This window comes from Helianthus annuus, chromosome 8 (assembly GCF_002127325.2).
Source record: "Helianthus annuus cultivar XRQ/B chromosome 8, HanXRQr2.0-SUNRISE, whole genome shotgun sequence".
NCBI classification, from domain to species: Eukaryota; Viridiplantae; Streptophyta; class Magnoliopsida; order Asterales; family Asteraceae; genus Helianthus; species Helianthus annuus.
Window position 1 is genome coordinate 3,577,330 of NC_035440.2, and position 14,189 is coordinate 3,591,518.

Sequence of the window (14,189 nt, forward strand, 5' to 3'; positions counted from 1 at the left end):
ATTTTACTCTACTTTCGATATCTCTCTTTCTTAAATCGGTGACTACTACCAAAACCACTACCCGATTTAAAGACCCGAATAAAATAGACGATGACAGTGTCACTGGGGTACTACCCTGCAAATCACTGTCGATTTAAAGACCTTAACAGAATAGACGATAACGGTGTCGTTAGATACCACCCGCAAACCACTACACTAATACACCCCAACCACCCTAAGTTTCAAACAAAACCTAGTTAAGAAGAAAAATCAAATCTCAACATCCATTTCTTAAGAAAAAAAATCCAATCTCTTTGAATATACGTTTCTAGATTATCTCAACTTTGCCAAATCAAATGTGAGATTTGCTGTTTTCTTACTCGATTCAAAAAACGAACACACCGTCCACTCTGTTTCTCTCTCCAAATATACACACACACGCGAAATCTGTGCCTTTTCTATCTCTACAATTAGATTGGATCTCACAATCTCTCCAAATCACATATACGTACATACATCAATATATACATACAAATATCGCCGTCATCATAACCGCCGCAACATACTCACAGATCCGCCGGAATCAATGAGGAATGAGGAGATTGAGAGCTCCGACGACAACGAACTGCCGTCGTCGGCGCCACGTATCGGCCGGAAATACGATCCCGTCGTTGCGCATGATCACGATCCTGTTGTTCTCGAGATGGCGTCATTCGATCGCGGATCTTCGTCTAATAAGTTAGTTTTCTTCGATTTGATCTGTTTGTTTTGAAGATTAGTTAGTTAGTGTTATATGTGTTTGTTGTTCGTGTAGTAGTGGTAATGATTGACGGTTATAAAAGTAGGATGGTTCGTATTTGGAAGAATTAGGTTAAATTGAAGTTTTATGACAAGAACTGTGTTTAATTAGTAGTTGCTGATGCAGTTTTGCTTTGATGTGTTGCGAAATGTGCGAATTCTGTTTAGTGACTTTATACTTTGCCCTAGATCAACTTTTTAGCAACAATTTTGATTTCGTGAGGGAATTGTTAGTGAGTTTGCTTGTTGAAAAGTAATGAGGCATACGGCGCTGTTTTGTAATACATTGTTATTCGTATAGTACTGGCGACGATTGACGATAGGAAAGTAGAATAGTTCATATTTGGAAGAATTAGGTTAAATTGAAGTTTTATATCGAAAACTGTGTTTAATCAGTAGTTGCTGATGCTCTTTTGCTTTGATGTGTTGAGAAGGTGCGAATTCTGTTTAGTGACTGTATACTTTGCCCTAGATCAATTGTTTAGCTACGATTTTGATTTTATGAGGGAATTATTGGTGAATTTGCTTGTTGAAAAGTAACGAGGCATAAGGAGTTGCTTTGTAATCTGTTGTTATTCATACAGTATTTGTAACAATTGACGACAGGAAAGTAGGATAGTTCATATCTGGAAGAATTAGGTCGAATTGAAGTTTTATGACTATACTGTGTTCAATTAGTAGCTGCTGATGCACCTTTTCTTTGATGTGTTGTGAAATGTGCGAGTTCTGTTGGTGACTTTACACTTGCCCTAGTTCAATTGTTTAGCAACAATTTTGATTTTGTGAGGGAATTACCAACTAGTTTGCTTATTGAAAACTGAAAAGTAATGAGGCATAAGGTTAAGGTGTTGCTTTGTAATATGTTGTTATTCGTATTATCGTATAGTACTGGTAACGATTGACGATAGGAAAGTAGGGTAGTTCATATTTGGAAGAATTAGGTTAAAATGAAGTTTTATGACAAAAACTGTGATTCATTAGTAGCTATTGCTGCACTTTTTCTTTGATGTGTTGCGAAATGTGCGAATTATGTTCTTGGTTTAAAAAAGCGCGCTTAAGCGCAACACGACCCTAGGCGCAAAGAGCTGCACCTTGTGTGACATAAAGCGAGCTCTGTACAAAAAGCGCACAAAAAGAAAGCTTTTTTTTGGAAAAAAAAATCCCGCTGAGGCCCCCGCTTTTTGGACAGAAGGTGTTTTTGTGCTTTAAAGTGTTAACATGCAGCTAAAATGGTTGTACATTATATGATTTATACATTAAATCATATATAAACCTTATTTATCACTATATTTTGGGTAAGGGATGCTAAAAGCCTATAGGATATATATAAAAAATATGTAAGCACCTTGCGCCTCACGTACGAAAAGCCCACCGCTTTTAAAATTTGCACTTCATGCTTTGATTTTAGACCTTGTCGCTTTTGTGCGCTTCTCGCTTTTTAAACCAAGATTCTGTTAGTGACTTTATACTTGCCCTAGATTAATTGTTTAGTAACAATTTGCTTTTGTGAGGGAATTACTGGTGAATTTGCTTGTTGAAAAGTAATGAGGTATAAGGTTAAGGTGTTGCTTTGTAATCTGATATCAAACATGGTATTTTTGAGTTGCAAAATGGATATGGATCGTGTTTCTAGTGTATTACTAGGGCGGTAACGGATATCGGTTTGTTATAGACTTGTAGTTACTGTAGAGGTTATTTTAGCTATCAATCGTTTGTTAAATACTTTAGATTGGCAAATAGAACACATTTGTTTTTTTTGTAGACTCGTAGCGAAAGTCTTGGCCCTGGTTTTCATCTTTTGGCATTGAAGTAGTAGTATAGAGGTGCAGTTGTGTGGTAATAGATTTTAACATAGGGAAATAGGTAATGGTTGCATAGGCTAATGAAGAACACCGATGGATTCATCACATACATTTTACTGAACTGAGCATGGCTATATGTTTATGCTCAATGTTACTTTGCAGAGATTACGCTGTATTGACAAAATAAAATCAGAACATCCAAAGTTGCTTGATAGAAGAACAGTAAGTATTGCCTATTCATATTGTAGGCATGTAGCTTTTCAGCAAAACAACCTCTTTAGGCGATTTTCCTATCAGGTGTGCAGTTCTGTAAAAGTTTTTATTCTTGGAATTAACTAAGATATATCAAGATGAACTTTCTTGTCATAAAACATCTTAGGCTATCTTGTTTGCTCTTTAGCCGGCTATGTTGTTCGTCATCGTACAAGTGCTTTCGTTATCTAAGCTGTGTTGTTGAGTTTGGAAATGGCTCTGAAAGTATTTTGAAGGATAAGCTGCTGAAAAAATATTTTGTTTATCTTGCTGATGCTTAGTGGGTTTTGGTAACAACATGGTTATGAGTGTGCATGCCATAATGTTTTATTATTATTATCATCTACGTTCTGTGCTTTTTCTCTGTTTCGATATGTTCTGTTACCTGAACTAACTTAACTGTTAAACATATGTATAATATGACATCAAGTGAATTAGTTTGATGAGAAGCTCTTTCGGTAGCTTGTAAGTTGTTACTGGTACCTCATATGGACTTTTTTCCCCTGTTAGAAACATATAATTATTAATGGCTATGAAGCACAATATCTTTCTTACAAAACACTAAGAATCACAGTAACTTGGTGGTAGGGTATCAAAATTTTACTTCATACCTGCTGTCAACATCTTAAAAACTAATTTACACGTGCCAGCAACATAAAAACAGCCATTCAGCCAAACAAGCCTGCAGGTGCAAGAGACGACTCGGACCCACATGATAAAGAAGTCAATGGTGAACACACAGAATCCAAATTGGAATTATTTGGCTTTGATTCTCTTGTTAACATTCTTGGTCTCAAAAGGTAAATATTGCTTTTTTCTTTTGTTCTTTTTAAATTTTATCTTTGGCATGAAAAATTACCGAGCCTTTTGTTCCATTGAAATACAAAAGAAGCCGTAATTGCTGTTGTCATAGAGGTTTTTATATTATGTAAATGTAATCTAGTTGTAACTTGTAAGGTCAAAAATCTTGTTTGACTTTTCAATTTCAGTATGACTGGAGAGCCGATTCCTGTACCTTCAAGTCCTAGAGGTCGTGAAGATGGTTCTGCTGCACAACATCCAACGGTACTCAATATTTACTATAAGTATCCTGTTTTAGCGATTCTATTGCCTTGTTATTGTTCATTTCTAAATGCTGCAAATGTTCTAGTTCATTCATATTCACGAGAAAACAAATTTATTTAAAGTAAGTTTGTTCAATATAACTATTATGGGTTTAAGCAATGAGTTTTAACAACGTTGTGCCAAGTGCCAACCCATTTACTTCATAGTGACTTTCATATATTTCTATATCTCCAATTCAGATAAAAGTACGGCTCTATAATATCAGACATCTTTTTAACTTGTTATTTTCGGTTTGCATTGGAGTTTTCCCAATATATGCCAATTACTGCTTTCTTCATGTCTTTTAATTATCTAGATGCAGACTAGCGGTGTTGTGAAATCAGGGACGATGATGGGAGTCTTTATCCCATGCTTGCAGAACATATTGGGGATTATCTATTACATTAGGTTTTCATGGTATGTTTCTTCTCATAGATGCTCATAATTATTTGGGTATACCTGGTATACGAAAGATAGTTATGTTTTTCGACTTTTCGTATGATCTGTTTCTTTTTTATTTGTGAGAATTGAAATGCTGGTTTCTTACTTCACTGAGATTTAAAATGCAGGATTGTTGGCATGGCGGGCATAGGGGGGTCTCTAGCAGTAGTAGCCTTATGTGGCTTGTGTACTTTTTTGACTTCAGTATCATTGAGTGCTATTGCAACTAATGGTGCAATGAAGGTGGATGCTCATTACTTCTTTCTTTCCTTGTTTCCTGCTGTCTGGATAAATATATGATTCTGTAGTTGCTAGCATTATGGCATGTTTAATTAGCATGAAGTTCTTTACTGTTTGATCCATTTATTTTCAGGGTGGGGGACCTTATTATCTCATTGGGCGTGCTTTGGGTCCTGAAGTTGGAGTCAGCATAGGGCTTTGTTTCTTTCTTGGCAATGCAGTTGCTGGATCTATGTGAGTATACTGTGCGTTTATACTAGAGTTAGCAAAATGAGCAGGTTGGGTAACGAATTGCGAAGGGTCAAATGGTCAATTTTTAGCTTGGGTCAGAACAGGACAGGTCTGGCTGGGTCAACCTGCAAGTACTTCTTTGTCCATTTTTTACTTTTCATATATGTTATTAATGCATTAATATGATCATAAAAAACAAATATTATTACAAACTAGAAATGATTCCCCGTGTTGCGGGGGTCTTCTATCCCATTGCGTTGCAGCGGCCGAACCAGACCTGAGAAAAAAACTTAAAAAAAGAAAAACGAATTTACAATACCAAGTGACTCACTTGACGTGAAACGTAGACGAAGTCGAACTTATACTGAAACGTATTAGAAAGTCGAGGGGGTCAGAGATCTTGTATAAACTTTTTAGGATACGTAAAACAAAAAACACGAATTTATAACACCAAGTGACTCACGTGACGTAAAACGTAGACGAACTCGAACAACCGCCACGTATTAGAAAGTCGAGGGGGCCTGTATAAACTTTTTAGAAAGCGAGGGAGAAAAGTAACAATTTTAAAACAAAAGGGGAAGGAGAAAACCAATTCACTAAAAAGCAAAAAATGGAGGGACCAAACTTGACCACCAAACAAAGTTTGGAGGCCACATGTATGACAATTGAGATATTCAAGGGCCAAATGTGTAGAGAGTGAAAGGTGATCACTGTAGCTAAGGCTTTCACTTATTATATATAATAATAGTATATATTCAAATCTTCGAATAAAATTGATTTAGGAGGGTGTATGCGTTAGAAATAGACTTTTGGCTTGACCCATCACCCATATGACCTGTTGTCCTTTTAGCTAGCTTTATTACTCAACTGGTATAACCCATTTGAGATCTAACGCACTACAATCCGACACATTCATAAGTAAATGGATCGAAATAGCCACCTCGAGTCTATAATGTCCCCTCCATCACAAAGTGAATGTCCACCTATCTATTTTAGTTTGTTCCAAAAAAAGTCTACTTCCAAAAGTATTCATAGCATTTCATTCTACCCTTAATCACTAAATCAGTAAAATGTAATACTGTATTAGTTACATACTTACGTATTCTTGAAAGTTGTAACTCACTAACTCTGCGCTTTTAGGGGTGAAATTTTCATTTAGCTATTATATAACGCAATAAGTGCACATTCTCAAAACTTCTTTTGTCTAGCGGACATTTATTTTGGGATGGAAGGAGTATGACTTAGTGTATGAAAATTTCAAGGTGTTCCTCACTGTAACTGTTTTCTTGTCTGCAATAATAGAAATACATGCATACCGTTTGTAGGTATGTCTTGGGAGCAGTGGAGACATTTTTGAATGCCGTTCCAAAGGCTGGACTTTTTAGAGGTAAACATATGAAATTATGAACTGTTTTGTTATTGTGTTTCATGTTTGTTGAAATGTCTGAATTGTAGTTGGCAGTTAAACATGATTATGTTCCATGTTTATTGAACAGAAACCATCACGCAAGTGAACGGCACAGCAGTTGCAGAACCTATAACAACTCCAAGTTTACACGACCTACAAGTCTACGGGATTATTGTTACTATAATTTTGGTTTTTATAGTTTTCGGAGGCGTTAAAATGATTAACAAAGTCGCACCAGCCTTTCTTATACCTGTTTTATTTTCGCTTCTCTGCATATTCATTGGAATATTTGCAGCAAGGAAGGACAATCCAGCAGGCATGCCTTTATTACTTTATTACAAAACCTTTTAACTTATGTCTTCTGTGAGAAAATAACGAACTAACCTCTTTTTAATGGTGTTAAACATAGTTGGAGTTACGGGCCTGAGTTTGAAATCTTTTAAAGACAATTGGGGTTCTGCTTATCAGACGACAAACAATGCTGGGATACCTGATCCTAATGGAGAGATATACTGGCATTTCAAGTAAGCGATTGATATGTATTTTTTTGTAAAGTTCATATTATTCAACTTTGAGTACTGAGTAGGCAAATGATTAAAAAAACAATGAAAACTTGTTAAGATACGGAGGCTCATATTAGAGTTTCGACAGATAGGATGTAAAATTATCATATCTTAATTCATTTTCTATCTGGATCTACATCATCAAACATGAAACACATACTTTTTAAATAATAAGGATTATATTTCTTGTAGATGAATACGGATGTGAACAAGAATTGAATATTTGTAGATTCTTTAATAACTGTGTACCTGTAGATTCTGTTAAGTTGACTAGTTTACATGAAATCAGATACATGATATACTCCCCTTAAAGATTGTTAGTACTTAGTAGTAAGTACCAAGTTAGTTACTCTCTGTATTCCAAGTTAATAATCTGCATTTAATTACATGATGTTTGCTTTTTCACGAAAATGTAACTTTCTTCACCATAGTTATCGATAGCGGCCATAGCGACCGCTATCGCGAATAGCGTGGCGAGGCGAGTCATGGTCGCTATATGGTGTATAGCGCTGAATAGCGTGAAAATAGCGGCCGGAAACCTGCAATTTCTGCCGGAAACCTGCAATTTCTGCCGGAAATCTGCGGGAAACTTGCTGGAAACTATGAAGAAGAAGAAGAGAAGAGCGGCTGCGTTTTTTTTTTTGTTGCTCCGGCCAGAAACCTGCAATTTCTGCCGGAAACTATGAAGAAGAAGAAGAGAGAGTGGCTGAGCGGCTGCCTTTTTTTGTTTTTGTTGTGTCTGAGCCTTTCTAGGGTTAGATAACTTTATGGATTTTAACATTTAACCCCTCTATTTTTCATTAGGTTACATTTAGTCATTAAAACTTGTAAAATTTACATAAAAAGTGGGTAAAAAATTGGTTTGTGTATTTTAACATTTAACCCCCCCTATTTTTACTAGCTTACATTTGGTCCTTAAACCTATAAATTTACAAATAAAAGGTATAAAACTAACTTTATATATAAAAAAAAAGTTATGTAGATAGCTATGTTTTATTTCTTAAATTTTTAACTACCTTATCGCTAAACACGAAATAGCGGGCGCTATCTCATCGCTATCGCTACGTAGCATAAAGGTACGTTGTCGCTATTTGTCGCTATTCGCTATCGATAATAAAGTTCTTCACCTATTTGTCATTGTATGTAATGTAAGAAAAAGATTTTTTTTTCCCAATGTATGCACTATGATTTTAAATTAACCTTCTTGAAGGTTACTTACACTGGTAAACCGGTGACGTGACACACTGCCACGTTACTTAAAACTGGTAGTCAACATATTTACATGCTATAGAAGGTCACTTACATACAATGGAAAAAACTGGTGAAAGTGCGTTGCATTTTGGTGTGATTAACCCTATAGATTGCATCTTAAAATTGAAGAACCATTGATATGAAGTTTGTTAAAGTTGAAACTGAAAATAAGTTTGTCTGATATCTTAACCCTGCATATCTATCTATTTCTCGATTAGCTTAGGTGAATATTTTTTTTAGTTGGTAAGTAAACACCAAATATATCAGTAATAATTTGGTCATTTTCCATATCTTTTAAAGTTCATGTCAGCAGATAATGTTTCGATTTTGTCATAATGTTGCCGATTTTATTTGCCATGCCATCCTAGGGTTTACAGTTTTTAACATATACGGTCATTCAGATCCTGTGTTCAACCAAATATATATGCTCACTTCAAATATTTATAATTTTTTATTTTTCAGTGCATTAGTAGGTCTTTTCTTCCCTGCTGTAACCGGAATTATGGCTGGTTCAAATCGTTCTTCCTCATTAAAAGACACTCAACGTTCTATTCCTATTGGCACATTGGCTGCAACACTAACAACTACCGCCATGTACTTTATTTCTGTGTTCCTTTTTGGATCTGTAGCTACCAGGGAGAAACTTTTTACCGACAGGTAACTGTTCTATATTGCTTTTCAAAGAAAAAACCTATACACTTGATTTTTTTAATAAATGCCATTTTTGTTCCTGAGGTTTGGTCGGTTCTGCAACTTTCGTCCAAAGGTATGTTTTTTCGCATCTGGATCCAAAAGGTTTGAAATCTTGCCATTTTCATCCGGCTCGTTAACTCCATCTATTTTTCTCCGTTAAGTTAGGTGTATTTTCGTATATAAAGTGAAAAAGACCGAATTGCCCTTTAAGTGAATACTTGTACATTATGCTAAATGTTTGTGCGTAAAATGAAAAAGACCGAATTGCCCTTTAAGTTGACAAAAAAGACGAAAATACCCCTGACTTAACCGAGAAAAAACTAATGGAGTTAACGAGCCGGATGAAAATGGCAAGATTTAAAATCTTTTGGATCCAGATGCGAAAAAACAAACCTTTGGACGAAAGTCGCAAAACTGGCCAAACCTCATAGACGAAAATGGCATTTTACTCTTTTTTTCTACTAACTGGACTTTTTTTTTCTTTTTCTAACTGCAGATTACTGACAGCAACTATTGCGTGGCCATCTTCCGCAATCATATACATAGGAATCATTCTTTCAACTTTGGGTGCTGCTCTACAAAGTTTAACGGGGGCCCCACGTCTGTTAGCAGCAATAGCCAATGATGACATTCTACCTGTCCTTAATTACTTCAAGGTTGTAGATGGTGGTGAACCACATATTGCAACACTCTTCACAGCGTTCCTCTGTATTGCGTGTGTTGTAATTGGGAATCTTGATCTTATCTCCCCAACCATAACTATGTTCTATCTTTTGTGTTACGCGGGTGTCAACTTGTCTTGCTTTCTTCTCGATCTCTTAGATGCACCTAGCTGGCGTCCTCGTTGGAAGTTTCATCATTGGAGTCTTTCTCTTCTTGGAGCATCTCTTTGTATTGGTATGTTACTAGTATATGGTTTCTTCTCTTCCTTTTATTTAGTTCGGTTTTTGTACCTTTGTTTAGAGTTGGACAAATGTGTGGGTGTGGGGGTTTGGGTAATGGGTCAAAACAGGTACTTTTTTAAACGGGTCAAGACGGATAGAATTGGGTTGACCTGAAGCACCTTTTGTCAAGGATTTTTTTTAATAAATAATTTATGTGTCAAATGTGATGAAATTTAATTATATTTGGTTGACTTTCGACCCCTTTGACCTAGGAGGGTAAATGAGCCGAGTCGGCTCGAGCTCGATATGTGAAGCTTGGGCTCGAACTCGTTTTTTAGATGAGCCTCACTGAAAGCTCGGGCTTGGGTTCGAGCTCATTTAGGCTCGGCTTGATTCCACTTCTTAGCTAGCCAATCTCGAGTAACTCACGGGCAGCTCAGCTTGTTTAGACCTCTACTTTTGATCTGTTTTCTTTTAAGCTAAATAAAAAAAATCTCAGTTGAACCATTCAATAAAATAACCCGAATTGACCCCTACGTAAGTAAATATTGGTCAAAGTTGCCCCCTTTACTTTTTTGATGATTGCACATAAAAGTAAAAATAGCAGTAGAATTTAAAAGCTGATATTTTATAGAGTAAATTTCGATTTTGGCCCCTGTGGTTATATCACTTTTACCCTTTTAGCCAAAAAAAGAATTTTTTAACATCCGAGCCCCCAACGTCTTTTTTTCTAACCCTTTTGGCCCCTAACACTAACCCCATCCATTAAATGTTAGGGGCTAAAAGGATTAGAAAAAAAGATGTTAGGGGCCAAAAGGGTTAGAAAAAAACACGTTGGGGGCTCAGATGTTAAAAAATTCTTTTTTGGGCTAAAAGGGTAAAAGTGATATAACCACAGGGGCCAAAATCGTAAGTTACTCTATTTTATACTATGAGAAATTGTTGGACTATCTTCATTTTAAACTGCGTTTATGTTTAATTTATTTCATTAATTTTCTAGTTGTGCGATGCTGATGGAAGTATCCTTCAAAATATAAATTGAAAAAAAAAAAACTTTTAAAAACTTTCTCTTGATCAAGTTAAATAATTGAAAACTTTCATATTTTAGTTTTTTGAACATTGGCAGTTTTGGTTGATAGTTTATATTTATACAGTATAAACGGATTCGTATACAGTTAAAATCATGCGAGACTTATTCACATGCTCTCTATAACTATAAATACTGATATATAACTAAACACATCTGAATGGGAGATGTTTATTCACACATTTTTTACGCATTTTTCATTATTTGAGTATGCAGTATGTGTTTGTATATCATTTATATGCTCTAATAGTTTTATTTACTTGCAGTAATCATGTTTTTGATATCTTGGTCATTTACCGTGGTGTCCCTTGCTCTTGCTAGCCTCATATATTATTATGTGAGTATCAAGGGAAAAGCCGGGGACTGGGGAGACGGTTTCAAAAGTGCGTATTTTCAACTAGCTCTTCGCAGTCTTCGCTCTTTGGGAGGTGAGTCCAATAGGAGTACCTAGTTACCTACTTTCATTTACTTGTAAGATGGCGGGGCGGGTCAGTTAACGGCCCAGAATCAGATTCTGGTTGAATTGGGGCATGTTTAAATGTTAACTGAAAACGGGTTGGGCTAGGTTCTGAGTTCTGACCCATAAAGACTTCTTACTCACTTTTTTTGAATTTTATAAAAACTAGGATTGCGACCCGCCGCAATGCGCGGGAATTCTTTAGTTATAACTAAGTCAATCTAGGACCCGCATGTTATGTTAAACCTGTCAAACAGGGAAAAAATAGATGATGTAAAAACGTTCACCCACACACGCACGTTGCGTCGTGTTAACTCGCAAAATTTAGAACGAAACGTAAAAACGTTAAACCAAAGACACACGTTGCGTGTGTTAGTTCACAAAATTTAGAACCAAGCATAAAACGAAAAATTTGCGGAAAATGAAAACTATAAAGGACCAAAGTTGAAAGTAAAAAAGTTACGAGGATAGATTGCAAAAGATAAAAAGTTTTGGGTTGAAAGTAAAAAAAAATAGTTTTGAGTTAAAAGTAATTTATGAAATACTTGTGGGTGAAAAGTAAAAAAAATCATTTTTTTTGGAAAACCCCCAAAGCCAACGTTACGACAACCATATGCATAACCATTTTTTCTTCGAAAACCTCCCAAAGCACAGCCCGCGTTGCGGCGGGGCGTAAAACGGTGTCAAATAGTACTAATGTCACACGACCGTCATCGACCACCAACACTGACTCGACCTAGGATATGCGTGTTGCGACGAACCTGTCAAACATGGATTAATAAAGGTAAAAACATTGAACCACACATGCACGTTGCGTCGTATTAACTCGAAAAATTTAGAACTATACGTAAAACGAAAATTTGCGAAAGATGAAAAGTATAAGCGACAAAAGTTGTGAAGTTAAATTGCAAATAATGAAAAGTTTTGGGTTAAAGTTAAAAAAACAAATTATGTAGGGTTAAAATTGTAAAAGGTAAAAACATTTAGGTTAAAAGTAAAAAATCAACTTTTTTTTTTTGAGAAACATGCAAAGCACAATGTACAAGTGATGATGCACAAAAAAGTTGCAAACTTATATATGGAATAATAGCTGTGTTAACCTCTTCATTTGGTTTTAAAGTTCTTCTCATTGTGGTTTTGCAGCAAGCAATGTTCATCCAAAGAACTGGTACCCGATCCCGTTAATTTTCTGCCGACCATGGGGAAAACTACCCGAAAACGTGCCATGTCATCCAAAACTTGCTGATTTCGCAAACTGTATGAAGAAAAAGGGTCGGGGTATGTCAATCTTCGTAGACATATTAGACGGTGATTATCAAGAATGTGCCGAAGATGCCAAAACCGCTTGCAAAAATCTCGCCACCTACATCGAATACAAACGTTGCGAAGGTGTCGCTGAAATAGTAGTGGCCCCCACCATGTCAGACGGTTTCCGAGGCATTGTCCAAACAATGGGCCTCGGGAATCTAAAGCCGAATATTGTCGTGTTACGTTACCCCGAGATTTGGCGGAGGGAAAACCTAACCGAAATTCCGTCCACTTTCGTCGGGATTATTAACGACTGTATTGTCGCTAATAAAGCGGTTGTTATAGTAAAAGGACTTGATGAATGGCCGAATGAGTATCAGCGACAGTACGGTACAATCGATCTGTATTGGATCGTTCGAGACGGTGGTTTAATGTTGCTTTTGTCTCAACTTCTTCTAACGAAAGAAATGTTCGAAAGTTGCAAGATTCAAGTTTTTTGTATCGCCGAAGAGGATTCGGATGCCGAAGAGCTTAAAGCCGACGTGAGAAAGTTTCTATATGATCTTAGAATGCAAGCCGAAGTTTTCGTTATTTCAATGAAGACATGGGACCATACTGGCGGCAACAGTGGCGGCGGGTCAAACACGCAAGATGATTCGGTGGAGGCGTTTACTGCCGCCCAAAAGCGGATAAAGAATTACTTGGCGGAGATGAAGGATCGAGCGGAACAGGAGGGGAAACCACTAATGGCGGATGGGAAGGATGTGGTGGTGAACGAGCAACAAGTGGAGAAATTCTTGTATACGACACTTAAGTTGAACTCAACGATTATGAACTACTCGAGAATGGCAGCAGTGGTGTTGGTCAGCCTGCCGCCACCACCGGTCAACCACCCGTCGTATTTCTACATGGAGTATATGGATTTGTTGGTGGAGAATATTCCGAGGCTTTTGATTGTTCGAGGCTACCGGAAAGATGTTGTCACTTTGTTCACGTAGCGGATGAACCGAAAACGTTTTTATTTTTATTTTTATTTTTGGGTTCTATCTATATAGCGTGGAAGATAACGTTTTGTAGATTAAACGTTAGATTCATTCTTTGTACCACACAATTCAGTTTTGTTCTGTTAAAACTATGCTTCTTCAATCTTGAAGCATTCTGGGGTAAGCTTCGTTCAATGTCTACCAGGCTGAACTTTTGGGTTTGTGGATTGGATTGGTTAATCAATTTCGTTCAATTTCGTTTTTGTTTCAGTTCAAATTGGCCATTGTTTGGTCAATTTCATAGAATTGGGTTCAAATTCATCGTTGATTTTGAAAAGTTTCATCAATATGACGACTTGAAATCAAACCTTAGAACAGACGATGGACCAAACTTTAATATTCGATTGGAGTCAGCGATTAGTAACAATGGTATCAGACCGTCGAACAGGGGATGCGATTTTGAGCTGGGAATTAGGGCATGCGTGATTATAAGATATATAACGTGTGTGATTAATGTTTTCAACATGCGTGATTAGGGTTTTTGAGTGTTATAACCTGCGTGATTTACAAATGAACGTGCGTAATTATAGGTCGTACCGGTCGCATGATAAGAGCTATTGTACGTTAACCTTCCCCCCCCTCTCTCTCTCTCTCTATATATATATATATATATATAGTTTTTGTTTAGGGTAAAAAAGTAATTTTATATCTATTTAATACGTATTTAAATACCTTTTTAAAAAACTAACTTTTTAATTTCTTATATTA

General features: G+C 36.4%; 1 protein-coding gene across 2 annotated transcripts; it reads left to right on the forward strand.

Annotated features, from left to right (window-relative positions):
* The first annotated feature begins 271 nt into the window (after nt 1-271).
* On the forward strand, nt 272-13,642 carry LOC110871793 (cation-chloride cotransporter 1). Of its 2 annotated transcripts, none has more exons than XM_022120523.2 (13): nt 272-717; nt 3,482-3,631; nt 3,821-3,896; nt 4,252-4,352; nt 4,505-4,619; nt 4,750-4,850; nt 6,173-6,234; nt 6,344-6,571; nt 6,665-6,779; nt 8,532-8,726; nt 9,259-9,659; nt 11,000-11,161; nt 12,334-13,642. In XM_022120523.2, the coding sequence occupies exons 1-13, from the start codon at nt 566-568 to the stop codon at nt 13,434-13,436; spliced, it is 2,961 nt and encodes a 986-aa protein (XP_021976215.1). In that variant the 5' UTR covers nt 272-565; the 3' UTR covers nt 13,437-13,642. The 2 variants fall into 2 exon arrangements, with proteins under 2 accessions (XP_021976215.1, XP_021976217.1); XM_022120525.2 differs by having other exon boundaries at nt 279-717; nt 4,258-4,352.
* Nucleotides 13,643-14,189: the final 547 nt, after the last annotated feature.